A 27426-nucleotide genomic window follows, 5' to 3' on the forward strand; every position below is an offset into this window, starting at 1 on the left:
TTCCTTAAAATTTTGTTAAATTATTATGAAATTATAAAATTTGTTGTAATTAATTAATTTTTTTTATCTATAAAAGTGTAGTATTTAGTAAAAATATAAATTTACTTTTAAAGTGCCACTACGTTTCATCAAAGTATATGGTTTTGATTTGTGAGCTATATAAGTATATTCAGTGGCCTTAAAACTGTATCCCCCCAAACACTATTTAAATATAAAATTTGTGCTGGCGATTTCTTTCATGATTCTAAAAGTGAAGTTAGAAAAATAAATATTACTGAAATAAAAAATGTGCCAAAGAATTTCTGGTGGACATTGTTTCTTTAAGGAAATGTACCTAAACGGTTGCCTGAAGTGCAACGCGAGAAGTAATTGAGCAAGAAAACATCTAATACCCTGGTATAATGAAATTTTTTTGGATATGAAAAAAATTAAATTTATTATATTACTGCTGTCTAAAAAAGTGTCGTTTGTTTACTGCTACGTTCGATACAACGTATGTTTGTTTAAATTCGTCAGAATAACCAAGAGATATCCTTTATAAATCCTTATAAAACATTGTCATCGAAAAAATGGATTTGAACTTAACTCACATGTCCTATACGGAAAAATTAAGTTACTATGCCAGAACAATTGGTTGATGATTCCCAAATGTTTGTAAAAATATTATTAACAAAATGTTTTAAGGTGGGTATTTAACTATTTACTTAATACTTTTTAACACGAAAAATAATATGTTTATTATTAAAGACCTTTTGGCAGAGATAAATTCAACAGTATCAAAAAACCATATGAAAATGTTTAAAGTATATACATACATAATGTTTCTTGTATATACTATCTTATATGGAATAAGATTAATGAACCCTTTCCATATAATATTTATGCAAATTTGGCATCCATTTACTTATATATTAAATTATTTTATTCGATTTTGTTGCAAAAGTATTGAAAGGTACGCCAGTCGGCAATTTAAGAAGACACTACAGCTCCGAATGTCTGAATATAGTTTTTTCAATAGTATCTTGGATTTTTTCCACTTTACGCGTTTGTTTCTTGATATGATCTTCCATATCTTCGAAGCGACCACTTTTGTCATTTTGCTTCTCATTCTGTAAAAATATATTTTATTAAAAATGATAGGAAGTCATTAATTTCGAAAACCTACTTTGTATTTCTCTTTTTGCATTGCATGCTCAGCTTGCAGATTGCGAAGTTTGAGTAGCCTGCTTTCAAAATGATGCAATTCATATTTAATTGAACTCAGTTCCTTTTCTGTAAAATTGCTGGCTTGTGCAACACGCCATAGGCCTTGTACTTTTGGTTCAACAAATTCTTGACTATGCGGTCCCGAAGAAACCAAACGTTCCAATCGTTCATAATGATCCTTAATACCATGATGGTGATCGCGCAACTTGTTTATATCGCTTTCATATTTTTTCAAATTCATTTCAGGAGTGTTTATCTCATTTTCATTCGGATCATTTGCGACCATGTTAAATATATCAAGCTCTTCTTCATTTATGGCATCTATAAATTTTAAAATTAATAATGAAGGTATAAGAAATTATTTATTATCACATACTTTCATGCTTTGGGCCGCTCGTTGAACCTATATCTTCTAATAAACTATAGTATACATCGACTTTATCTTGATGATGTTGAAATTCTTCTTTAAGAGAATCCAGTTCTTCCTTAGTGAATCCCGCTACTTCCGCCTTAGCCCAAAGGCGATTAAGTTTTTTGTCCTTAAATGCACTTTTATTCAAATGACTATCTTCTGGGTCATAAAATTTCTAAAAAAAAAGTTAATGTTACGAAGCATTTAATTATTTTTTCAATTATTTATGTTGTTGTTAACTATAAATATAAACCATATACTATGTACCTTATATGGTTTAACCTTGTCTTTATCTTGCGTATCTTCGAAATGTTCCAACAAATCATACGTGCTCATTATACCAACCAATTTTTGGCGCAGTTCAGCTTCTTTAATGCCTTCTTTATCTTTATGCTGTGAACTCAATTGTTTCCATGCGATCTCTTCCTTATCTTGTATTTTGAGTTCCATGTACAAAGACTTTAATTTTGGCTCAGTCAGTCTCTATTTATATACAAAATAATATTATTCATACAGATTTTTAACTAATTTAGGTATGTGTATAGTATTGTTATCACTCACATTTTGTGCCTTAGCCCAGACCAAATTTAGTTTGGCCATTCGGAAAGGTCGTTGTAGATTACGGAAGTCGGGGTCATATCGCTCAGTTGTAAGTTTCAACTCGGCTTCATAAGATTTTTCTTTCGACTTGTGTTGTTTTTGTTGTGTGTATTGTTGTTCATTAGCTTCACGAGAATATTTCTTGCTTTGTTTTTTATCTCCAATGGCCAAATGCATTTGCAAGAGCAAAATTACCAGCACAACATGTATAAAAATCTTCATAATTTAAACCTTTATTAATAACTAATCTAAGAAAATTCTACACCGTATTGAAAATTTACGTGCCAAAAATCTTCTAAAGTGCCGACGGTGCAGATTAGTGTTGTTTAATATTTTATTAGGGGGATGTTACCGATCCGATTACTTGTAGACAATTTTTAGTGATTACTTAATAGGTATTAAGCGCATTTCTTGCTATAAAATATTTTATGGCATTGTATTTTTTAAGTTTACTTAATTCTATATTCTTTAGTAACATATATTTTAAATTATTTAGTTCTATGGTATACAAATTTTTAAATTTGATAATATAATTGTAGTTACTGTCCACAACAGCTGATATTCACACTGCTCAGAGCTTATGACAACACTGAATTCTTTGATAAAAAGTGGATGCTAAATGATGTAAACAAAATAAACATGGTACAAAACAAATTGATTAGGACGGCCGAAAATAACAAGTGAATAAAATTATGTTATAATTAAATATGGAATTCTAAATCAAGCCGGATAAAGCGTAGTGTTGCAAAGCAGTGTAAAAACAACGATATCAGTGATTTATTGCTAAAAAAAAACTAAATGGCTATAATCATACTTAACTAGCCGAACTTTTTAAAAGGGTGTCAAGTACACTGACGTCATCTTTGTATACTCGTTTCGTTGCTTGAAAATAATTTGTTCAAATATATTTAATACAAAGTGATCTGTTTCTACTTTGTGAATAATACATACCAAGGTTTTGATACAAAATTCTAGCCGTTATTCGTATAAGCCAACCTGTTAATTTAAGGCGGTAGGTGTGGTCGAAGTGGCATACGTCATCAGTACACATTTAGCTACATATCTGTAGCAAAATATTGCTATTTTTAGTTGAATATCAATAAAGAATTATGCTTTAGAACTAGATGATAATAAACTAAATTAACTTTTTAAATTAAAATGTTTGTACATATCTACACTTTTATATTATGTAGAATTTTTAATTTAAATATAACTTTCTCTTACAGCGATTAATTGAATGTCCTACAATAGTTAATAATTTCTACACGCAAAATGAATCGTTCTGACTCGATTAGGCGCGATCGCTCCTTTGACAGCGTTCTTAACAAGTTGATGCGTATGCGTTCTCAGAATCATGAAACCTTCAAAGCAGCCATGTATAATTTTTTAATAGCTGCTGGAATTGCTGCATTTGTTGCCGTCTGCTTTATACTGGGTCCTTTTGTGCGTCCTTTACTCTGGGCTTTCTTGATGGGTGCAGTGCTCTTCCCTTTCAAGAGACGTTTAGCACAATTGCTTAATGGTTGGTTTGAACGCTTGGAAGAACGCGATTCCAATGTGATGGTATCAATATGTTTGGCACCACTTGAAGCTACCGAACATTGTGGCAGTTTAGTGGTGAGTTGGTTGCACGAACACTGGCAGTGGTTGACAGCAGGCGTGGGCGTAGCTGCATGTATCAAATTGTTGGTGTTATATGCTCCCAAAGGGTTCCTCTGTGCCGTTTGGCGTTTTGTACTTTTCTCGCATAGTACCTTCGTGCAGTTTATTGGTTTTCTTAATATCTACCTGGTGAGTATTCATACTTATATTGAACGGTAAATCCAACAAGCATTCACATAATTTATTTTACAGTTAATTGCAATAATTGTTGTATACTTGACATCAGTATATTTTTTGTGGAAACCAGAAAACAGCACCAAGTTCGTCATGGCTGGCCAATCGCTTTGGGTGGCTATAGTTAGTTATGGCTGCAGCTTTTTAGGCGCGCTACAAGTACCTGCCTTTATTTTGATAATGTTATATGTAGGTGTATCAATTATATACCATATGCGCACTGCGGACGGGTCTAGCAGTTGTATAGAAAAGTTGAAGAAATTGCTGGACAAAACTGACTTTGAAAAGTCAGTAAGCAACATCAGTGTGAAGAAGCAAAGTTTTCATTCTGACGCCGAAGATGTCTCCCTGAGCGAAACACTAGATTCGCTGGACAATACCGAGTTGTTGGATGAAAATGAGGTGCCACACTTAAGTGGCATCTACTTCAAATGCTTATTCTACGCATGTATAGCAACATTTTTGTATCGCAATGTGTGGATGTTCATATTAGCCGCCATACCTATATCGCTACATTTGTTGTACACCTTAGGGAATGTGACTGGTTTTACGGCGTTCATATCAAATAAAATTGATGAAACCTATGAAAACTTAAAGGTATTATTGTTTTTAAATGCCAATGATTTCAAATTAAACCATATTTTCGCATTGACCTCACAGTGTTGGGCTATTGAGCATCATTCTGCCGTATTGCCGCTCTGTTTGCCTGGTGTGCTTGAATTGAATTACAAAATAAACGCTATAATACGCGATTCATTGAAGTCCTCCATTGACTTGGTCACTTCGATACTGATGATCATACTAATGCTGTTAATTATCGTTTTTCTCGGCGTATTTTTCTGTGTCAACATCTATTCAGAAACCATTGAAGTTGCTTACTTGGGCAAAGATCTGATAAACAAAACCATTACTGATCGTCCGGAATTGATCGATATATTACCTGAGAATATACAATCATCCATTGATGATGCATTGGATAATGCACATCATTATGGACGTCGAAAAATCGAAACGTACATCGATGATTGGCTGGCCGAAGCCGATTCAGTACATGCCACTAAACTGAAGGAACAAATTTTAGATGTCTGGGATCGTTTAATACAGTACTGGATTGATGTTAACAAATCTGATTCGGCATATGGACCACGTGTGCCAACTGATGCGCTCAAGACGACTTTCGGTGAAATTGTTGATAATCCTGGTAAGTTAAAATTTTCCACATGCAGTTGCTTCATTTGTGTTTGTCTCTTTAATTCACTTATGATCCAAATGCAATGACAATCGTACTAACAATATGCTTTCAAAAAATATTGTATTATATTTTACACATTGCAAAATTTATGCTCATACAAAAAACATACGTAATTACATACTCTTTATACAATGTAGGAATACTTTTCGTAAAGGTGGCATTTTCGAAAGAAGGCGAATTTATATTTAGCACTTTTAAAGAAAATAGTGAAATATTTACTAATTCAATTAAGTTAACTTCATCTACAAAAATATCGGTGTCGGAAAATAAGTTCTTTCTTTTTTCACATTCACACTTCCACATTGTTCATATTTTCTAAACTTTAACAAAAGCGCACAAACTTTCTACTAAGTTTAATCGGTCATAAACTGTTAATTGCTTTTCTACCATGCTAATAGCATATCTATAATACTTTAAAGAGGAATTTGTGGAATTTTCAATTTCGATTTTATACTTTATGGTAACAATTTGACGGAAAAAACGCGATTTTTCGCAAAAGATCTGTTAATTTGTGGTTGTAAACTGAAAAATATTATTTGTAATTTAGCTGCGATCGGTTGAAATTCAGACACGACATTCTTTAGTTATTGTGCATTAATTTAAGACAAAAAAATCGGAAAAAAAATAAAATACTTCCTTCCCCCTTAAGCTTTACCAGCCGTAAAATCTTAATTAATTTTCTACCATGCCAAGCTTGAGGCTCAGAAAAGGCCATATTTAAGCTAGCAAACTAGGCGAGGCTTTTCTGAAGAAACGCCTTATGAAAAGTAAATTATTACAGCCATAATAAAGTGAGTTTGTCAAAGTTTACCAAAAGAAACTTTCGCGCAACCGAAGTGTGTACATCAGCGCGTTAAGTATGCAATGATAACGGGACTTCCTGCTACTTGTCAACGATATTTTCAAATGTACAGACACACGTATGTACATACATATACTTATATACTAAGAAGGATTTTCGTTTCTTTGGTTCGTTTTTCCCGTTGTTGTACTTGCTCATTGCTCACTGCATGTTTCAAAAGCTAACCAATTGCAATGTGTTTTTAATAAAGGACATTTTAAAGAGCTAGTTTTAGTGGCAAAACAGGGCATTATCGGCTGGGCGAAGAGCAATACACAAACCATACTGGAAGTGGCTGAATCTCTGTGGCACATCATACGCACGAATCTCTCGATGATCATGAGCTTTACGGGTGATATTTTATCTTTGCTACTGTCTGGCGGTCAGGCATGTGTAGAGTTCATACTTGATATGGTACGTAATCTACTAATACTCACACATTTTATATGGTAATTTAATATTATTGTAATTCCCATTACTCTCCCACGCAGATTGTCTTCTTTACCGCGCTATTCTATTTGCTTTCGAGCAGTAATACGAAATATGCGCCGCTACATGTTACCAAATATTTGGGCTTCTCAACGTCCGGCTCTAAAATCGCCGATGCTTTGGAGAATTCCATTTCAGGCGTACTAATCTCCATGTTTAAATGTTCCATTTTCACGGGTCTCTTTACATGGCTGGTGCATACAGTATTCGGCGCTCGCATTGTCTTCCTGCCGTCGGCGCTGGCGGCCATTTTGTCGGCAGCACCATTTCTGGGCAGCTATTGGTGTTCACTGCCTGCTTTGTTGGAGTTGTGGTTGGCGCAAGATCGTTTCTACGCCGGACTTGTGCTCTTCCTATTGCAATTCTTTGTGCCACCCTATTTCGAGGCCGCCATCTATGCGGAGATGAAAGGGTGAGTTTTATACTAATTTGTAAATATTTGTATACCTTGAACATGATATATTAAATTTGACACGAAGTTCATAACACTCAGAAAGAAACGTCGGAGATCCTATAATATATATATATAAATGATCAGATGAGGGGCTGTGTCGATTTAGTGATGTCCGTTTATCTGTTCGTCTGGAAATACGCTAACTGGTTCCTTAGTTTTTAAGATATCAATCTGAACTTTTACACACGCCCTCTTCTCCCTAAGAAACTGTTCATTTGTCGGAACCAACAATATCGACCGATCAAAATCAAGTTCTTTTATAAAACAAAATTTTTTATATAACGAAATATATTCACGAAATATACATCGAAATCACGGAAAATACAATTTCCGAAAAAATTGCTCAGATCGGACCACTATGTGAAATAGTTGCCATACAAAGTGACCGATAAATAGCAAGTCCTTGTATGGAACACCTTTTTATTTGGTAAGATATCCCTACGAAATTCGACGCAGTTCATTATCGAAGGCAACGGTGTAATCTCAGGACAGATTGTTTAGATCGGACCACTATAGCATGCAGCTACCATATAAACACAGATAAAAATGAAGATGTTTATGCTATACAAAAATGCACCTGTGACGATTATAATAACTTTTCTGCAGCCGAAGTTAACTTTTTTTCTAGTTTTTTATAAACATTACTTTTATTTTAAATGTTCAGCGGTGGACATCCATATTTGACTGGTTTGGCTATAGCCGGCGGCATGTATTGGATTGGCTGGCAAGGCGCGATCTTCGGACCGTTAATGCTCTGCTTTTTCATAGGCATATTTGAAGTGGCTGCCGTAGCCATGCGTGCCAACGAAGATGCAAGGTGAGTGTTTTGGTTACACTAATCGCTAGTAAAAAAATAATAAAGGTGCATTTATCTGTAGGCGCAGCTCCGATGAGGACACCCGCGCGACGTGAGTTGCCTAACAAACGCATTGACATATGCTAAATGACATGCGCATTTAACGCAAATAACTGTAAATCGCAGTAATGTGTATATATCTTAATGCCAAAAACATGCTGCTTATAACATATTTAGGCTAATTCATCCTTAACTTATGACAGTTAATTATTTAATACTTACAAAACAATCCATAATCATTCATTGGATCAAGAGCTAACATGCGCAAGCGCTAATTTAACAAACAATTAAACAGATTAATTTGAAAAAATAAAAGTCAAATTAAAATAGATGTTTGCATGAAATTCCATTTCATTACATTATTTTGGCTTTTAAAGTTTGAAATTGCATTGCCTTATTATCCCTTTGTATTTTCAGCGAACGCAGACATTCATTTTATGACTATTAACACTAAATGTACTAAAAAGTAATGTTTATAAGCTGACTTTAATTGCAAGAAACAATATTCTGAAAATTCCAATGAATGTATTATTGTTAAACAATTGGCATAACTACCTCGAATAGTTTGATAAAGAGATTATCAACTGATTCTGTAACTAATGTACTAAACTCCTATATGCTATACTATGTATATGTACATATATTTATGTGGGCATACAAAACGTACGCAATCGCAGAAGATTTCGAAATATAAAACTACTTAAGTAAGATAAACGAACTTAACAATGAAAAGACATTACAGGTATCTGTGTACATTATTGTCATTTAATTGTTGTTTAGAAGTAAAACTAAAATTTAATTTTGCGTAAGATAATTATTCAAATAATATAATTATTTAAAATTGCTTAACGAATTTTTATCCGCCCACTATCAACAAAATATATATGTATATATATATATAATGAGTTTTTTGTATTGCATTTTTTTACAAAACGAATAGTTATTTTATAATAGTTTTAGCTTAAGATTTAATTTTGTATGAAATAAAAAATGAGATTAAAAGTAATATGCAATGAAGAAATCTAGAGTTTGTTAAATAATAAAGTGTTATAAAATAAAAATATAAAATAAATTATTAAAAAGTAAAAAAAAATTATAAAATAAAAGATAAACGTAATTAACTAAATTTAACTAAACTAAAGTGAAATCAATAAAATAAGCTTAAAAAAATAAAAAAAACTAATATATTATCACAATAAATAAATAATAATAATAAATAAAAATAATAATAATAAATAAAAATAATAATAATAAATAATAATAATAATAATAAATAAATGTTTACAAACACACAGATATTAAAAAACATGAAAAGATGAACTTATGCAAGCCACAATTTTTAAGTGGACACCAGAGTTTCGAATTTTTTAATTCAATAATTCTATGTATCAATTATTTTAAAATTTCAAGGGTACATTTATATATATTTTAAGAATGAACAATTTTTGAAGAAAAAAAATTATAATTTTTTAAGTAACACGTAATCTCCGACGGCGTTAAAAAAGAGTACTACACTGCTGCAGTGTTTCCGGCCTTCTCTGTGCATGAAAGCAAAAAAAAAACGTTCTCTACCAAAATCTCTACTATACAATGATATACGGTCGAAAAGAAATACAAAAATTGACAAAAAATTGATTAAAAAAAAACAGTTGAATTTTACCCAAATGTTTGGTCGTTTTTGGCCTGCCCAAATTCGCTTTCTGGTCAGATCAAAAAAACTAGTAAGTCATTGTATGGAAAATGATATACAGAATATACATTAAAAATTGATAATGATCGGATCATTTGATTCCGTGTAATCACTGCAGGAAATTAGAAAAATGCCTACATTGACTATTGACGGCTACAGTTTAAAATACTGTAACCCAAAAAAATATTTTAAATATTAATTTAAAATTTAAGCATGCTTTTTTCAAAGTGTTATTACATTTTTTTCGAAATTTGACACTAGGTGTGCCCCTTCACAGCATTTAATACTCCTTAAATTGTAAAGCTGGCTCGATTTTATGCATTATTTTGCAAATATTGTAAACACTTTTGTATTATATAATAAATACTTATTGCCTCTAATATGTATATGCCTTTATTTTCAAACGCGAAGCTTTTTTCGCTCCTAGTTTCTCTAACCTAACAGCTAACAAAGCGGATAACACATATCATATCTATTTTACAAATAACATCTTGAGCCAAGTTATAAAAAAAATTATCATATACATATGTATGTATGTATGTATGTACAGCAGCAGCAGTAACAATGGTGAGATCTGTGACACTCACCCACCAACAGATGTGAAAATTGAGATGTCGGAGCCAGCCAGCCAGGTGGAACCTATGTTGCCAGAAGGTATAGAGAGCAAGGAGAGCACTGAAATCAATACACTTATCAACAATTCATCTGCGGCGCAAGAGGAGAGTAAAGATCTGAGCACAGCAAAGCCCCAAGCCATCGAACTTAAAATAATAACAAAAACTTTAATGCCGGTTGCTGAAACATTTAAATAATGTGTTTATTTTCTTTTTGTTGTATAAACTATTTTATGTGTGCACCCCAGGGTCTATCTATTCATGTGAAACAGTTAACATTAATTCATACATATTCCAATACATATTAAAAGCGTGAATCAGTTGTTATTTGCCATGCGTAACTAAAACGCTTAGAAGGGGAACTCTGGATGCTTGTCAACGCTGTAACGGGAAAGCAGACGAAAAAATAAAATACATACTTGTATTTTCTAAATTTTGATTACTATTGTTTTCTTATGGTTTACTCACCCTGGGAAAAATGAGAAATTCACCACACGTACATTTGCATCCAAATTATTGAGCTGTTCAATTTCCTCCGCACTCAATTTGAAATCAAAGATATTCTTATTCTCGCACATACGTTTAGTATTGGTACTCTTTGGTATAACCGATATACCTTTTTGCACAATCCAACGTAGCAACACTTGTGCCTCACTTTTGTTATGGTTTCGTGCGATCTTCTTGACCACGGGCACTTCAAGTAAATCGGGTAATTCGCGGTCCACGCCGGCGCTCTTGTTCAAGTTTCCTACACCTTTGGAGCCGAGCGGCGAGTAGGCGGTCACGGCTATATTTGCAGATTTGCAATACTCGATTAGTTCTGGTTGTTGCAAATAAATGTGGTATTCGATCTACAGTAGTAGTATGTCAAAGTTGTATTATAACCTCAAAATAATTCTAATTATATAGATATAGACCTGCAAGACTGCTGGCTGAATGGTGCAGTTCTGTAGAATCCGCTCGATTTGCTTCACATTAAAGTTGGAAATTCCAATTGATTTAGTCAAGCCTTTTGCGACCAGACCCTCCATTTCCTTTAAACAAAGATTCGACAATTTTAGATATATTCAAACAGATTATAGACTTTTGCGATGTTTCATTCACCTTCCAAATAGCTACAAGATCAGTGCTAGGATCAACAACTACGGTTCCATCTTCATGATGCTTGAATGCACCCTTTTCGTCTACAACCACAGTTATAGGTGTGTGTATTAGATATAAATCGACATAATCTAGTTGAAGATCCGCAAGCGATTTTCTCAATGTCAGCTCAACTAGATCGGGTCTATCAGCACCTGTCGTAAAAATTAAAGCTCTCTGTAGATACACAACTGCTAAACGAAATATATACATTTTTTAAATACCTGGTGGTGGTAACTTGGTAGTGATAAATAAATCGGATCGCTTTAGTTTTCCAGAAGAAAACCACTTGGTTAACACATTTCCAATGGCCTTTTCATTTAAATACACTGGTGCCGTGTCAATGTGACGGTAGCCCACCCTGAGCGCTTCATTTACAGCTGTGTTGATTTCTTCCTCACTAGCCTATACAAGAAGCAAGGGCAAAGGTTACGCATTATTATAAAATCTAAGAAGTTCGATGGTTTTCAAAACGATGGAACATACATATGTAAGAAGCATTTCGAGAAAACTATATGCAAGTGAGGAGTAAGAAAGTGGTTCCAGATCTTTTAAACTTTATATGTAGAAATTATTGTATAAAGAGTCTGGTGTTTCGACTAAAGTCTAGTGGAAGGTCTGCGCTGACATTATAATAAACTATGCTCAATAACGTTTGTCCAATATACACAATTTGTCCAATATACCGGACATATATAATATATATATCATAATATTTAGTATATGGGGGTTGTGGTAATATGAATTGACCGATTTTACCCATTTTTTCCATAAAATTAAAGTATACCTAACAATATACGTTCACTTAATTTTGCTAAGATATCTTACATATTGATGGATATACTATGTACATACATATATGGTATAAAGTCAACCGGAAGTTTGATAACCATTATATTAGGTTTATGAGAGGTATAGTATTGACTCGATTTCATCCATTTTTGTCTCAAAGATGACCTCTGAATTTCATGCCCATATCTTACAGATTGACCAATGTTTTCGGTAGAAGGTCAACCATAGGTACTGAGGACTTTATATTAGGTAATAGAGGCCGTGAAAATTTATGATGCGATTCCAACTATTTTCAGTTGGGATGCGCCACACTTTGAAAGCACTATTTGAAAAAAGTTTTTTCCGATATCTTCGTTACTACATGATTTATTAATCGAATGGTAAATGAATCAGATGAATGAATCAAAACGGTGTTATATGGGCTGTAAGTATACCGGAGCAATGTTCGGCACCGCATTTAGTTGAAATTGGTAGAGCAGTCTCTCAAATATGGGATTTCAGCTAAAAGTCTGTCAATTTTGCTGCAAAGTTTGCTTTAATAAACCTCAATATCTACCATTTCTACCCAACCAACCGTTAAATGAAGAAAACTATTATACTCTGTATTAAGATGTTGCGAGAATACGAAAATACGACTTATTCTAACAAATCTTTGATTTTATGGAAATTGTGTTTAAGTTATCAAGGGGGTAAATGTATAAAAATATTAAATATTAACACAGGTGCAATTTTCTGGCAGGTGTTTTCACTTTTTGTTTGTCAACACGTGCTAAGCTTAATTCAATATTATCTGCCAATAATACAATTAACATTATCAGTATCAGTATTTATTGCAAAGTTAAATGAGTTGAGATAGTTTAAAAACAGAAAAAATATCGTTTGCCTTAGGGAAAGAGAGTTTTCATTCAGGTAAATCTCTAATTGCCGATATTACTTGCCCGGGAATGACCGCCTCTGCAGGAGATAGTTTTAACATTAATTTTCTCTTTTGCCTCATACAAATAGGTTTTAGTAGTACTTGTACCCAAAGTACCGGCTTTTTCGATATCGATATTTATACTCTGAATAGGGTATAATAAGTTTGCTATGAAGACAAACTCTTCTTCTGTCTGTCTGTATATACGCAAAACTAACTGAGTTTTTGAGATATAATCAGAAATTCAAGACAAGTATTTTTCACCCCAAGAAGCTGTTCATTTGTCGGAATCGTCGGTATCGAACCATTATAGCAAAAGCTGTCATACAAACTGATCACTGAAAATCAAGTACTTTTTTGTAAGTTATTACCAAAAAACAGTACTACAATCCACGCACAAATTTTTCAGATTGGAAAAGTTCGGCATATAGCTATTTAACTGGCCGATCAAACTGATAAAGAATTTTTTCAATCCTCTTATGCTATAAAAATTGCACCACGGCCGCGTTTTTTCTTGTTTGCAGACAACTTAGTATTTCCCAAGTGACTTCGTGAGGTAAAATTTTAAGACAAATTTAATTATAGTAATTCAATAAACGAAATACATTTTTTAAAACTTTTACAGGTATTGCTAATTATCTTGAAAAAAACTTTTTTTTAATAAATGTATCCACTTAAAAAGTTCACAACTTGTAAAGGTTTTCAGTGCCTGTTGTGAACTTTCGAGTTCATCTAAGTTATGAGGTGACTAAAGCATTTTCGAATTCATTAAAATCCACAGTTCTCGAAAGCGCTTTGCAGTTTTTTTAAGCTCAGTGTAAATATAAATTAATCTGAGTTATTAGTATAGATATATTTAATGATCTAACACTGTCGCGTCTTTTGAGAAGCAATTTAGGGGTACTCTCAGTCGTGATACTGATGAACACTTTTCTAAATATATAATGTATTAAAAGTCATATACTGTAAAGAACGAAACGATTAAATTAATTATATTCATAACTACACCTGTTGCTTTTAAACTGCGCTTAAACGCATGGTAAGCAGTTTTAAACTTGTTTGTGCTTGTTCATGTTTATCGAAAATACCACATGTTCTATACTGATGAAGTAAATATATATAAATATGCTAAGTCACTGCTTTCATGTTTAAAGCCACTCTAAAGCCATCACCTTTTCATTACTGAAAGTCAAACCATTTTAACTGCCGGTTTTGTGCGGTTTCTTTCTTTGTTTTTTTTTTTTTAAATCTGGCTCATCATCCGAAACTATTTTGGTACATATTCTATGTGTACCTTTGGGCATACTTAGTGAAAGCTGTAATTTACACACAAAACAGTGGAACAAAAAACCGCTAACCGGTTTTAAAAGTGAACAACTAATGTCTTTCATACACCTGATGTGTTTGTTTGTATAATATGTAGTTAAACTAAGAGAATATTTACTTTGTTGCAATTTTAATTACATTACGCTAATTTGATTCATCAATTTATTTATCCGTTATCATTTTTTCACTTATCTTTTTATTCACTGCATACAATTATACAGTTATTTACAGGTTTGATTATAATAATGTGTCTAGATTTAATATAGTTGTAATTTGTAATGGCGTTCTTATGTTTTCTCGCCACTGCTCTATAAACATGAAAGGAATGTTTTGAAATTAATGGGTAAGGTCAGGGCTAATTATAATGTTCTGAATATTTATGAAAAGCAAGTCTCAAATTACTTAAAGTTAAGTATAAGGCCTAATAGACCCCCGTATTTTCTTGGACCTTTTTTACATTCTAAAGATTAGCTGTCCATGAACATCAATATAATTGAAGGAGCTGTTGTACTGCTTTTACAATTCCTAAATGATATAACTTCTAGTACTTACTTGAAGACAGTACAGTACTTTGAACTACCGCTTGTTCAGGAACTTTTTTTCGAATATATTTTATTACCACGCAGTGTAGAAGGGATAACGTTAGAAATGCTATATATACGCCCTTCTCAGCTCCTTAAAAACCCGTATTTAAACTTATAGAGGCGACTAATAACTCATTTTCTTGGAAAAGCTTTGGTTATAACAAAAGAAAATAAAGTAGGCAGCAGATCCTATTAGTAAGATACTTTTGCCCAATATGTACGTATGTAGAAGAATTTCATTAATTATAGACCTAACAGGGTATATAAAGTTTGCGACGAGTTGAGTCGATTTAACCATGTCCGTCTGTCTGTCGGTATATTTTTAAAATATCGCTCCAAAATTTCGCCCACGTCCATTTCTCCCAAAGAATCTATTCATGTGTCGGAACCGCCGATATCGTACCAGTATAGCATATAGCTACCATACAAGCCGACCGATCAAAATAGAGTCCATGTAGGAGAAACTTTTTTATTTGATAAGATTTCTTTACGAAATTTAACATGGATTATTGTCCAAAGCAACGCTACAATCTTCGACAAAATTGTTCAGATCAAGTTTTTGCATAAAATTTTTTTTTTTATATTTGAAGGATATTATAGCTTTGGTGCAACCAATGTTAACGTTTTTTTCAATATTTTGTCATCACATAACGGTTACAACTTTTACCAATTGTAAGGTAACTAAACCAATGTGTATAATCGATTTTCTGTTGGCAATCACTTAACGTACACTAAAACTTTATGTCTACATTAAACTATGTTACAATATAGGGGCGCGGCAACTTTGACCACCTATTATTTATTTTATAAAAGTTCTTGTTTGAAAGCAAACACACCACCCCTTTTAACGACTTTTTTTCAACTTCACAGATTGTGGAGAATTATCGATTTCAACAAATCTTAAAACTATAATATATGTAGCTTAAAAATGTATATTTAAAAAAAGAAAAATATATATATTATAATATATTATTTTTACCATCCAAGTGCCGTAACCAAGTATTGGCATTCGCAAGCCATTGTTCAAATTCAAATACTTTTGCTCGCTCATATCTTGTAATTATCAGTAAATAAATAAAATAAATAAATCTGTATTATCTTTTATTGTACAAAATTATATGTGTTCAATCACCGCGCACAACAAACTTGACCACGCCGAGTTCAATTCTACTCTGAATGCGGTGAAAGAAAGCTGACTGTGTGTCAACCAACGACACTTTTAGCCAACCGTTAAGCTTTATTGTCGTGAAAAATACTGGTTTTCATATATCGACGCGTATTAAGCAAGCCAGTAATTTACTTTGGCGCCTCGCTGCGCTTTAGCTCTTGTTTTATTAATTACATTAAAAATGGGAAATGTTTATTCTGCTTCTCTCGATAGCATCAAAAGCGTTTTAAAAACTTTGTATGCATATTTATTTACATACAGTGTGTATACATTGCTATGTATATATATCAATATGTACGATAAGAATATTAGGGTAGAACGTTTGAAAACGATCGAAATACCTATATATTTTCATACATATGTGTATGTAATTAAAAATTTATTAAGTATCCTAAAGTATTGAAAATATACAAAAACCGACCGTCTTCATTTCGACACTTTTTTGGCCGGTATGTCGTAGCTTTGTCTGGCATGAAAATTTAGAGCTTTTTGCTCAGTTATCTCCGGATAAGACTTCAGACAAATCGATTTCAATAATAAAATCTTAAAATATAAAAAAATTATATATTTTAAGTAATTTCGGCATAAAAAAATGTTACCCAGCATTAAACGTGTTGTCATATTATTAAGATGCTGGTTTGCATTATACTAAATAGGTTCAAAATGTAAGACTCTCCCTAATGTTTATATAAGTGGTTGTTGTGCCTCTGCTTATTCATGCAATATTGAAACAATTAAAGCAATTTTGCAACCAATTTGTGTTTTTAAAGTTCTAAGGTGTGAATATTTTATACAATTTTAGCCTGTGAATTGATGAGGGCAAAAATCAATTATCGACATTTTAAAAATTCATAGGTTTTTGTTGCATACATAAACTTCTCTTGGGATGTGAACATGTGATTAAAACGGAAGACAATGATAGACATAATTACAGTTTCTATACATTTATGAGTTAATGTGAGGAATCGAGGGATCCTTTACAGTTAAGAAATTTGGTTCAATTTAATTGTTCAAAGCCGTTTTATAATTCAAAAATTCTTTCTATAAAATAACATTCAATTTTAGATTTGAGGAAATAAATCCGGACCTTAACCTCTTATTTGGATAGCTAGTTTTTTCAAATCGGGTGACGAAAGTGTTCGGAAACTGTCGACCTTTTAAATTTTAGCTAAATATTTATCTGGTAAACTACGTTAGTATAGTTTTAACTTTTTTATAAGTTCGATAATTTTTCGAAAAAGGGATGTAAAAATAAAAACATAGTTACTTACTTTACTAGCAAGCCATGTGTAGATTAAAATTCAATTTTTATTTGGTTTCAAATAACAAAAGTTCCTTAAATCTTGATTTCCTGAAAAAGATGATTTCTTTTATTTGGTTCAGTAGTCACCATTTTGTACTAAAATATCAATAATAAATTTTATACTATTACTATACTCGCAGATAAAATTGTCGAAATTCGGCAATTTGTTAGGGCCCTGCACTAGCCTTATCTAACCTAAAAACTAATTGTATTACCGTAATTGAACGAATTCGATGCATTTAACTGCAGCAGTTGACTTACAAATTTTGTTCGGCACCCTCGTTCGTAGTCCCCTATCCATACAAACCTATTAAGGTGCATGTGTATGAATATAAAATAATGGGATAATTAAACAATTTGCATAAGGATGAGCTGGAGTGGATTAATAGTTTGAAAATGAAGCGGTCTATTTATGAAAAAATAACAGCTGTCGTTGTGTCAACTTGGCTATAACATAAATAAATTTCACTAATTCTGCAAATAAAATTTTAACACGCGAAAAGCCAGTACTATAGCTTGAGATATTTGACATATGTTCTCAAGGTCGCGTAATTTGGGTTTTTTGAGTCTATCAATTTTTGAAGAGGTTATTGGTTAATTGATGCTAATTTTACAAAATTAGAATATAAAATGAAGGTCCTTTTAATTCAAATGCTTCATTTAAAACTGCGTAAAAGTTTACTACCTTTTCTGCAATGCGCCGTTATTTTTTCAATCTCTTCTGTTGAGTTAAACTGACGAATAGATTTTTATAATTCTTAAAAGATAAACTTCGCCTGGGTTCGAAATTGGATTTAGACATATAATTTCTTAAGCAAAGTTATTGTGATAGATCCGTAGAACATTTTTCGAATATGCGATTTTATAGTAAAAACAATTACTCGCTTTAATGTTCATTACATATATAGAGGCGAGAAGTTATAAAATTTTAACACGCGAAAAGCCAGTACTATAGCTTGAGATATTTGACATATGTTCTCAAGGTCGCGTAATTTGGGTTTTTTGAGTCTATCAATTTTTGAAGAGGTTATTGGTTAATTGATGCTAATTTTACAAAATTAGAATATAAAATGAAGGTCCTTTTAATTCAAATGCTTCATTTAAAACTGCGTAAAAGTTTACTACCTTTTCTGCAATGCGCCGTTATTTTTTCAATCTCTTCTGTTGAGTTAAACTGACGAATAGATTTTTATAATTCTTAAAAGATAAACTTCGCCTGGGTTCGAAATTGGATTTAGACATATAATTTCTTAAGCAAAGTTATTGTGATAGATCCGTAGAACATTTTTCGAATATGCGATTTTATAGTAAAAACAATTACTCGCTTTAATGTTCATTACATATATAGAGGCGAGAAGTTATAAATATTGTTTTTAAATAAATGTTTAGTACCATACAACGTTCCGGGGATCGGGAGAAAATGCAGACAAATCTGACCTATTTTTGAAAGAGTTATTACCATATTTGTTAATATATATGATTTTGTACTGATATCGTATATTAACAAAATTTGATTTAATGTGCCGAAATTAATTCCATGGGATCCTACTATATACTTATAGTGTTATCAATAATTTGCTTGCGTTATTCTTTGAAGTTATCGCATTTCTAAGAGTTTTCGAACAGTACCGTTATATGGAGGGAGGCGTAGTTTCTAAATGATTTTCAAAATTTTTGCACTGTATTTTGAGGTTGTATATACGCATGAAACATTAAATATTGATATTTGCAATCAAAAATGTTTGACAAATTATTTAGTATAATTTATTTCATATTATTGATATAAATATCGAAAGTATATTATATTTAAAGCAGTTTACTCAAGTTTCCCAGCTTAGAAAGGATACTGAGGATGGTTTTCAATACTAAAAAGAAACCAAATAAGATTATAGTGAAAAATTGAACTCAGTAAAAGCATTTAAAAGTATAACATGTTAGTACAGGGTGCACCATACTTTTTTATTTGAAAAACAAAGTATACACCAGAAATCCTCGTACCAATGACGAGCTCAAGGCAAACATTCGACCCGCAATCATATCTTCAAAGCTATTAAATGTTTACAAAACGACATTAAAGATGACACACCCTGTATGTATTGACTCACCCATTCAGGAAACCGAAGTCTACGGAACGTATGTTTCTATCTAATGCATCTAGTTTTCTCATATCATGACTTCCAATGGAAAACTCAAATACACCCATAATTTCATGCATACGACTGGAGTTGTGCATTCGCAATAAAGCCGAAAGATTTTTCTCTAAAATCCAACGCATAAGTATTTGTGATTCGGTCTTGTTATATTTTTTAGCGATTTCTTGCACTTCGGGCACTTCCAGCAAACTCGGCAAACGCGAGCGTTTAGTCATAAAATAATTGGAAGACAGCATATCATACGTACCGAGTGATGCAAATGATGTTATTGTAATATGATGCAACTGACAAAATTTCAGTAATTCAGGTTGTTGTAAATAAATGTGATATTCGATCTGTAATATGAAATAACGGTAAAGCAATTAAATACTTGGAGTTTCTCAGGTGTAGGGACACACTTGTAGAACAGCTGGTGGAATGCTGCAATTACAGAGTATATTGGTGATCTGTTTTTGGTTGAAATTAGCCAAACCTATTGACTTTGTCAGGCCTTTTATGACCAGATCTTCCATTTGCTGCAAGAAACATTAAAACTTTTTTATTAATTAAGTTAATATAAAGTACAAAGCGGTTTTTATGAAAAAAGAGTTTTCGTAGAACATAAAACTATGTATCACTACTCTTTTTTTGGAACAGTTGACAATGTAGTAGTGTCTTCGTCTCGGTTCAAAGGCTTGTTGTATGAATTGAATTGATCGTTCCTTAGCACACCTATATTCGAGACCATTTATATATTCTCGTAGCTAGACATAAGGTCACACGTCGATACATCTAGGTATAAGGATTAGACCCAACGAGGAGCTAGAGAGAAGTTCAAAGTATTTCACCTGTTCTCTAATCAAAAATTATTATTATTGTTTGTAGTTTTTATTCAATTTCTAACAATACTTGCATATATGTACATATGTCCATATAAAAAGTTCTTCAAAATATTCCTGCTTATTTACGGAACGTACATTACCTTCCAAACAAGTATATGGTCCGTATTATCCAAACAAACTAAGCCATCCTTCTGCCGTTTTATCATTTCGAAACTCTCGTCGTGCATTAATGTAACGGGTAACTGTATCAGATAAAGATCAATGAATTCCAGCTGCAAGTTATTCAACGATTGTAGCATTGCAGTCTCCACGAATTCGGGTTTATTGGCTTAGCGCATAAAGTTATGGTGAAAGTAGAAAGAAAAGCACAATAAATAATTACAAATTGAAATTTTAAATTCTTCAACTATAATTACTAAAATTCTATAACTTATATGTATTGAAAGTTTTCAGATTTCTGTTCGAAGAATAAAATATATAAAGTTATTATAGCATCAAGTCTAAATCCAGTCGTCGTTGTCATCACGCGTGGTCTAACACTCTTGAACACCACCAAGTGTCAAACCTAAAATGGCGGTCCATAAAATTCTTATCAAACGTAAGTATTATGAGAACACCAAATGGTTTCAACAAAGAGAATTATCGTTATAGTACTAAATACTGTGATACTTTCAACTAACGATTCTTGCCAAGAATTTGGACAAACGAAGACCGAATTTATGGCATCGATATTTTCACAACACTTACTAATTAATGTTTTGAATATGTATTTAATTTAATTTTCATTGCTGCTATGTCCGTCCCACCACTATATATATAGCCTTGCTATGAACTTATAATATACATATGTATTTACCTGTAGGAGGGAGTTTTGTGGTGATATATAAATCAGATCGTTTTACTTTGCCTTCATCCATGAGTTTTTTCAACACCTTTCCCAATAGTTTTTCGTTTAAATTGAAAACCGATGTATCTATGTGACGAAACCCAACAAATACCGCCTCCTTTATGACGAAATCCAGATCCTCGATATCAAGCTGAAAATATACATGTTAGAATATGTATTTCTATAATTGCTATATACTATCATGTGGGAATGCATGTTGATCTTTAAAACTAACATTCCAGGTGTTAACTCCGATTGATGGCATTTTGTTGCCATCATTTAACGTTAAACAAAGCGGTATAGTCATTTATTGCATAAACGAATGAGCACTTTTAAAATAAAATCAATGCCAAAACACGCTGTTGACGAGCTTCACTCAATTCAAATTTAAAATTGCTTAATAATTTTGTGTTTTTTTTTTTTTTTGAAAGATATTGTTTTTTTTTTTCTTTATGTTTATAAAATTGTCGTGGAATGTCGAAAAATGAAATTACATATGTTCCGTTTTCCAAAATGGTGTGTTCAAAAAAATAAAATGAATTATCACCTTAGAGGCTTACGCATACTTATATATTCCTTTATCTAAATATTGCACATAGTTTTGTAAAATCATTAGAAGTAGTAGAAAAATTAAAACAAAAAAAATTTTTTCGGTTGCAAGGAAGCTAGAATACCTTTCACAAATAAAAAGGTTTCCATACAAGAACTTGATTTTGAGTTTGATCGGTCAGTTTGCTTGGCAGCTTTATGCTATAGTGGTCCGATGTGAAAAAAATTATTCGGAGATTATCGCGTTGCTTAGGCAATAATCTAGTCAAATTCTTTGAAGATATATCGTCAAATAAATTTTTTCTTTATTTAATTAACTAAGAAGAAAGTTTTTAAATGTATTATTATGTGTCATACTGAAAGCCTTCCTGGCATAGATATCAGTTTTGGTTCAAATCTAACTTTTTTTCAATAAATGCCTTCATTCGTTCCAGTTTCAAGATATCATAGGAAAAAATAGAGTCAGCTGTGAATAATTTCCTGTCCTCGAGTACCAAATGAAGAATGAAAGCTTTAATCATTGAATGAATGAGTTCAATGAATACTTGAAAGCTTCAAATAAAATTGGAATCATGAGTTTAAACATGCTCCCTTTTTATAAATTTCAATGGAATATGTAAATAATATTCTATTCTGCTAAAAAGTTTCTCCACAAAGATATATATTTGATTTAGTTGAAAATTTAAAATAAAATTTATTCGATAGAGAATATGTAAGCCATAAAAATGCACTCCATAAGAACATGTATTATTTTGTTTATTGAAATGAATTACGTATGAAATGGATAATCTGGATGTTTTTCGATGCTGTGAAAATAAAAATATTATGTTAACAATATCCACTATTTATTTCAATAATTTAAAGAGACTTCTTTGCAAACGAATTGAAAAAAAATTATCCGATTCATTTTAAAATGTCCCTATATCAGCCGTGTTTTTTTGCAACTCGTTTACTACATAACTAAGTATTTACTATTTACCCTTTATACTGCGAAAAGTCCACAAAACGTCTATTCCTATTTAAAGCGTTAAGTTTCTCCATTTCCTCTTTGGTAAGTGAAAAGTCGAAAATATCAATATTCGAGCGTATTCTTTCACTATTTGAACTTTTTACGGTCAATGCCATTTTCTTATCAATTATCCACCGAAATGCTACCTGTGCTGGTGTTTTTTTGTGTGCTGTAGCGATTTCACGCAATTCCGGTAGATTCAAAATAGGAATTTCATCTTTATCTAGCATAGATATTCTTTGGTTTTTGTCAGGCCTATTTACAGCGCCCAGTGATGCATAGGTTAATAAGGTGATGTTGGCTCTTCTGCAGTAGTCTATAAGTTCGGGTTGTTGCAAATATACATGATATTCAATCTGTAAGTGGTGATATCCATAAAGTTATAACCGGACAAGACTTTTGGAAATTTCAATGTACTTGCAACACGTGTGGTATCATCTTTCTGGTTTCTACAATATGTTGTATCTGATCGACATTAAAATTTCCTAAACCAATGGATTTGGTCAAGCCGGTACTCATCAATTCTTCCATGATCTAAAAAGTTGTATATGATCACAAGTTTTTGAAGATAAGTTTTTAGTTGTCGAATACCGACCTCCCAAATGGCTACATGGTCGGTTGTTTCGTCTAATAAGGCATTTCCGTTGTTGTCTCGCTTAAAAACTTCTTCATTTTCCATTTTAATTGCAAATGGCGCTTCCACTAAATACAGATCAACATAATCTAGTTTTAGTTTTATTAAAGACTCTTTCAGCGTGTCTTCAACTTCATGTGGCCTGTTGTCTGCAACAAAAAATGTTTATGTACTTTTTTGAGCTCAGAGTGCAAACTTACTTGAAACAGGCAAATTGGTCACAATAAACAGTTCATCTCGTATAATTTTATTTCCTTTTAACCAAGCATTTAAGACATCTCCAACGTCATCCTGATTATTGTAGGACGGCGAAGTTTCAAAAAGACGATAACCGGCTTCGATGGCATCATTTAAAATCACACTAACGTCATCGCTTTTTATCTAGATGAAAATCAGGTATTAAATGGTATATATGTTCTAAAGATGTTAGTTTAGCAATACTCTTCAACAAAAGAGAAAAAAAACTTGCTTTCATCTTACCTCTAACTCATGCTTATATTACATAGTTCATTATGTTTTCAACAAACCTGGTATGTTCTCAAGCCAAAAGCCGGCATATCGGGGCCGTTGGACAAACGTAAAAATTTATTGAACGCCATAATTGTGAAAAAATTCTCGAATGCGTATTTAAGAGATTAATCAGTAAATCCTTTATACTTCTTTTGATTCGTTGTTCTCTCTCTTTTTATTTTTTAATGATTAAAATAATGACAAGAACGAAAATCTACAAACTTTTTCGAAACCAAATGAGTCCCAATAATCAAAAAAAAAATTCAAATATTCTATATTTTCAAGTAAACTGAACACAAGAAATTTTAAAGAAATTAAATATATATTATAATATATCCGGTGATTTCTACGTATATAATTCTGAAATAAGGTCCCAATCTAAATTAATATAGTGGTTTGCGCCCGACTTTCAGAGTGAAGCAGTTCCTACAGTAGTTTTACTGCTTAAGGATGAATATCAGAAGAAAACCAAATCTTGTGACTTTTGCAGCGATTGTCAACGGTTATAGGTCCAGTATGTAAGTAGTAGTAGTGAAATATTATCAGGTTGGCAAAAGCTGTTTTAATGGGGTTGGCCGAAACATTTTTGAATACTAATCATAACACATTAAAGATTTGCACCTTAATAATATCTATTATATATATACTATTTCTAAAATCGATGTGTATTAAAACTGTAGATTAAATGGGAACTTACTGTTCCCACGACAGTCGACTCTTCGTAACCGGAACGTCTTCCAAATTTTACCCGCAAAGTCATAACACCCCTGTGTATATATTGTGCTCGGGTATTCACATTTTCTATCTAAACAATTGACATGTTTAAAAATATTGAGACGTCAATTTACAAAGTGAAGCAACACATATTGCTTTACCGCGCACATTTTTTTACTATTTTCTCTTTATACTTATTTTTTATAATTTTTATAATTTTTCTACAGTTTTTTTTAAGTCATGCCTTGTTGTAACAGCAAAAATATAAATCACAATGACAATTATTTTCGTCCAAATTATCGGATGAAAGCATTAACGGAAAAATTTTACGCCCGTCATGAGTCATTTGAATGCGATTCGAAGCTCTCAAGCTCGCCAAAGGTGAATCACTATATGGACTGGATTAGCAAACAACGTTCAAATGCTTTAAAAAATCGAACGCTGGCACCGATTACGGAGAATCAAAAATACGGTTGGTTAATACATTTGGTAGATGCACCGGATGAAATTGATAGCAGTTTACTGTATTACGGCCGGAAAAATGATTCGCAGATCCAACTCATGGCTATCATTGAGGCAGAGACGAAGCGAAATCGTGGCGAATGGTATCGCTAAATAATGTGAAGTATTGAGGAAAACTTCTGGAGATTTGGCGAAATTTTGCAAAAAATAAAATTGTGAAACATAAGTATGTATATAGTAAATGCTTATACACATATGTTTATAGCTACATATGTATGTATATGCTGTAAATATACATATAATATAAATCGGCATATTTATATATATGTATATATTTACATCATTCATTTATTGTAGATACATAATCAATAAATATATAAAATATAATATAAATATAAAAATATAATACATGTGTAGGCATTCAACTACAAACTTAGCAATAAGAGTATTTTTTTAATGAAAATATAGCTTAATCCTTCGACATCATCTCCATCCAGAGTAAGGTATTTATTGTAGCAATGCTCCAACATTTTGATACCAATTCGATAGTGTAAAGCTTTCAGGTCTTTAAAATAGGCATTTGTTTCCATCTTCACCTCCTAATTGGAGTGTAATATTTTTCTAGCCAGAACCTTTTTGCGTATGAAAAAGAGAAAATAGTCGTTTGAGATCCAATCTGACGAATACGTTGGGTTGAGTGGGGAACTAGTTCGTAGCGCAATCATTTCAATTTATCGGGCATATCAAAAATTTAAGTATTCTGGATGTTTGTCAGCGAAGCAAAATTAAGCAACCCATGCCCATAATTGAATATGCTGGAACAGATTTTACGTAACACTTTATCAGCTAGTTGAACTGAATCAACGGGGGGTTTTCCCATTGTACTAAAAATATCAGAAATAACTTCAATTTAAGACCATTAACTTCAGAACGATTTTTTTGAAATTTAATAAAAATTTGAAAGAATCACAGTTGAGGTTAGTACTCTAAGCCAATGGTAAATAATTATAATTTATTTGGCGCGATCTCAGCAAAGACTAAAAACATTTTTGGCTGGCCCACGTCGTATAACTTTACTATAGATGAATGGTTTATTTATGAGAGATGTTGGGAAAATGTTACACTGTTGAGACTAATTGTTATATCTCAAGCATTACATATGTATATTGTTTCCAGATTATTAGAAAGTATATACTCATACTTATACTAATACAACGTTAATAGAAATTTAAAGCCGCCTTTGTTACTTTATTCTTTAATAATCTCTTATGTAAACGATAAGAATACCACTAATGAATATGTAAATAGGCAAATATATTGTTGCACTCATCTTAAGCTGAAGGTTTGAGCCAAAGAAAGACATTCGTATTGTCGTAGTACTCTAAATAATGATACACCTTCGTTCGTCCTATGATGGTTGTAGTTAAGTGCTTGTTGCTATTTAAAGCTCTTAGAATACATAATACTTGTAAATATTGCTTATTGTTTATAAAACAAGACTAGATTAGTAGTGTAAACAAAGTTGCACTAAAATAAATCGTAAGCCGATTGTGCAAATTTATATGCCTATTTAGGTAATGCACACTCATTTGAAATATCTGAGCATAATATCTTTGTTTTTAAATATGTTTCTTTCGAATATAGCTAATAATGTATGTATGTGAGTGTCTTTAGTTTCTAATCTACTTAGGTATATTTCTCGCAAATGAGCTATTGCTTTAACTGTTCAGGACGTGTGACAATGGATTAAATGGAGGCGCATGCGTATGCTAATTTGTATGCTAATATAAAACTTATGCAAATAGGATTTATAGCCTAATACTTCTCATTGTAAAAAGGTTTGCCGATTACTCTTCCAAATGGTAACTGTTTGACGAGCTTGCAGCACAACAATTATGAAAATACTACTAGTTTTAGGTCCGGGTTCTAATAGTAGAAGTACTACATGGACTGCTGAAAAGCCTTGGGACTGACCAAGAGATCTTGATACAAACGATATTATCATCCTTATTTTACAGTTAACTGAGACTAGCCTTAACTAGAATACCGTCAAAGTTGTATAACCTTTCATCCAATCGTTTTTCAATTATTGATTATCTACTATTCTTGTTTAAAATGAAAAAAATGCCGTCCACAAGAGGCAGTAACGTTAGAAAAGATCACGAAAATGCGTAAACTTTAGTTAGTTAACAATATTGTCATCTGAATG

At 32.2% G+C, this 27426-nt stretch overlaps 4 protein-coding genes across 10 annotated transcripts; 1 reads left to right on the top strand and 3 right to left on the bottom strand.

The window, feature by feature from the left end:
- Nucleotides 1–76: 76 nt before the first annotated feature.
- Nucleotides 77–10689, top strand: LOC106616048 (transmembrane protein 245). Of its 7 annotated transcripts, none has more exons than XM_036358626.2 (9): nucleotides 77–396; nucleotides 3445–4009; nucleotides 4073–4651; nucleotides 4715–5255; nucleotides 6359–6561; nucleotides 6639–7048; nucleotides 7755–7907; nucleotides 7969–7998; nucleotides 10187–10689. In XM_036358626.2, exons 2-9 carry the CDS (start codon nucleotides 3491–3493, stop codon nucleotides 10446–10448), a joined length of 2697 nt encoding a protein of 898 aa, XP_036214519.2. In that variant the 5' UTR covers nucleotides 77–396; nucleotides 3445–3490; the 3' UTR covers nucleotides 10449–10689. The 7 variants fall into 7 exon arrangements, with proteins under 7 accessions (XP_036214519.2, XP_014087976.2, XP_069961774.1 ...); XM_014232501.3 differs by lacking the exon at nucleotides 77–396 and adding an exon at nucleotides 2849–3230; XM_070105673.1 differs by lacking the exon at nucleotides 77–396 and adding an exon at nucleotides 2849–3230 and having other exon boundaries at nucleotides 10190–10689.
- On the bottom strand, nucleotides 635–2543 carry LOC106616052 (alpha-2-macroglobulin receptor-associated protein). Its single transcript, XM_014232510.3, has 5 exons — nucleotides 2180–2543; nucleotides 1886–2101; nucleotides 1583–1793; nucleotides 1166–1527; nucleotides 635–1109 (listed from the first exon to the last, which is right to left on the bottom strand). The coding sequence occupies exons 1-5, from the start codon at nucleotides 2438–2440 to the stop codon at nucleotides 981–983; spliced, it is 1179 nt and encodes a 392-aa protein (XP_014087985.2). The 5' UTR covers nucleotides 2441–2543; the 3' UTR covers nucleotides 635–980.
- On the bottom strand, nucleotides 10418–16203 carry LOC106616049 (aldo-keto reductase family 1 member A1). Its single transcript, XM_014232503.3, has 6 exons — nucleotides 15988–16203; nucleotides 11615–11795; nucleotides 11355–11545; nucleotides 11168–11284; nucleotides 10719–11101; nucleotides 10418–10631 (listed from the first exon to the last, which is right to left on the bottom strand). The coding sequence occupies exons 1-6, from the start codon at nucleotides 16057–16059 to the stop codon at nucleotides 10601–10603; spliced, it is 975 nt and encodes a 324-aa protein (XP_014087978.2). The 5' UTR covers nucleotides 16060–16203; the 3' UTR covers nucleotides 10418–10600.
- Nucleotides 16204–17659: 1456 nt separating this feature from the next.
- LOC106616013 (uncharacterized) lies at nucleotides 17660–24258 on the bottom strand. Its single transcript, XM_014232458.3, has 12 exons — nucleotides 24059–24258; nucleotides 23732–23912; nucleotides 23493–23680; nucleotides 23315–23431; nucleotides 22868–23253; nucleotides 22662–22694; nucleotides 22434–22440; nucleotides 21310–21490; nucleotides 20594–20781; nucleotides 20031–20147; nucleotides 19585–19967; nucleotides 17660–17786 (listed from the first exon to the last, which is right to left on the bottom strand). The coding sequence occupies exons 1-12, from the start codon at nucleotides 24128–24130 to the stop codon at nucleotides 17675–17677; spliced, it is 1965 nt and encodes a 654-aa protein (XP_014087933.2). The 5' UTR covers nucleotides 24131–24258; the 3' UTR covers nucleotides 17660–17674.
- Nucleotides 24259–27426: the final 3168 nt, after the last annotated feature.

The sequence above is a fragment of the Bactrocera oleae genome, chromosome 2 (assembly GCF_042242935.1).
Source record: "Bactrocera oleae isolate idBacOlea1 chromosome 2, idBacOlea1, whole genome shotgun sequence".
Classification (NCBI taxonomy): domain Eukaryota; kingdom Metazoa; phylum Arthropoda; class Insecta; order Diptera; family Tephritidae; genus Bactrocera; species Bactrocera oleae.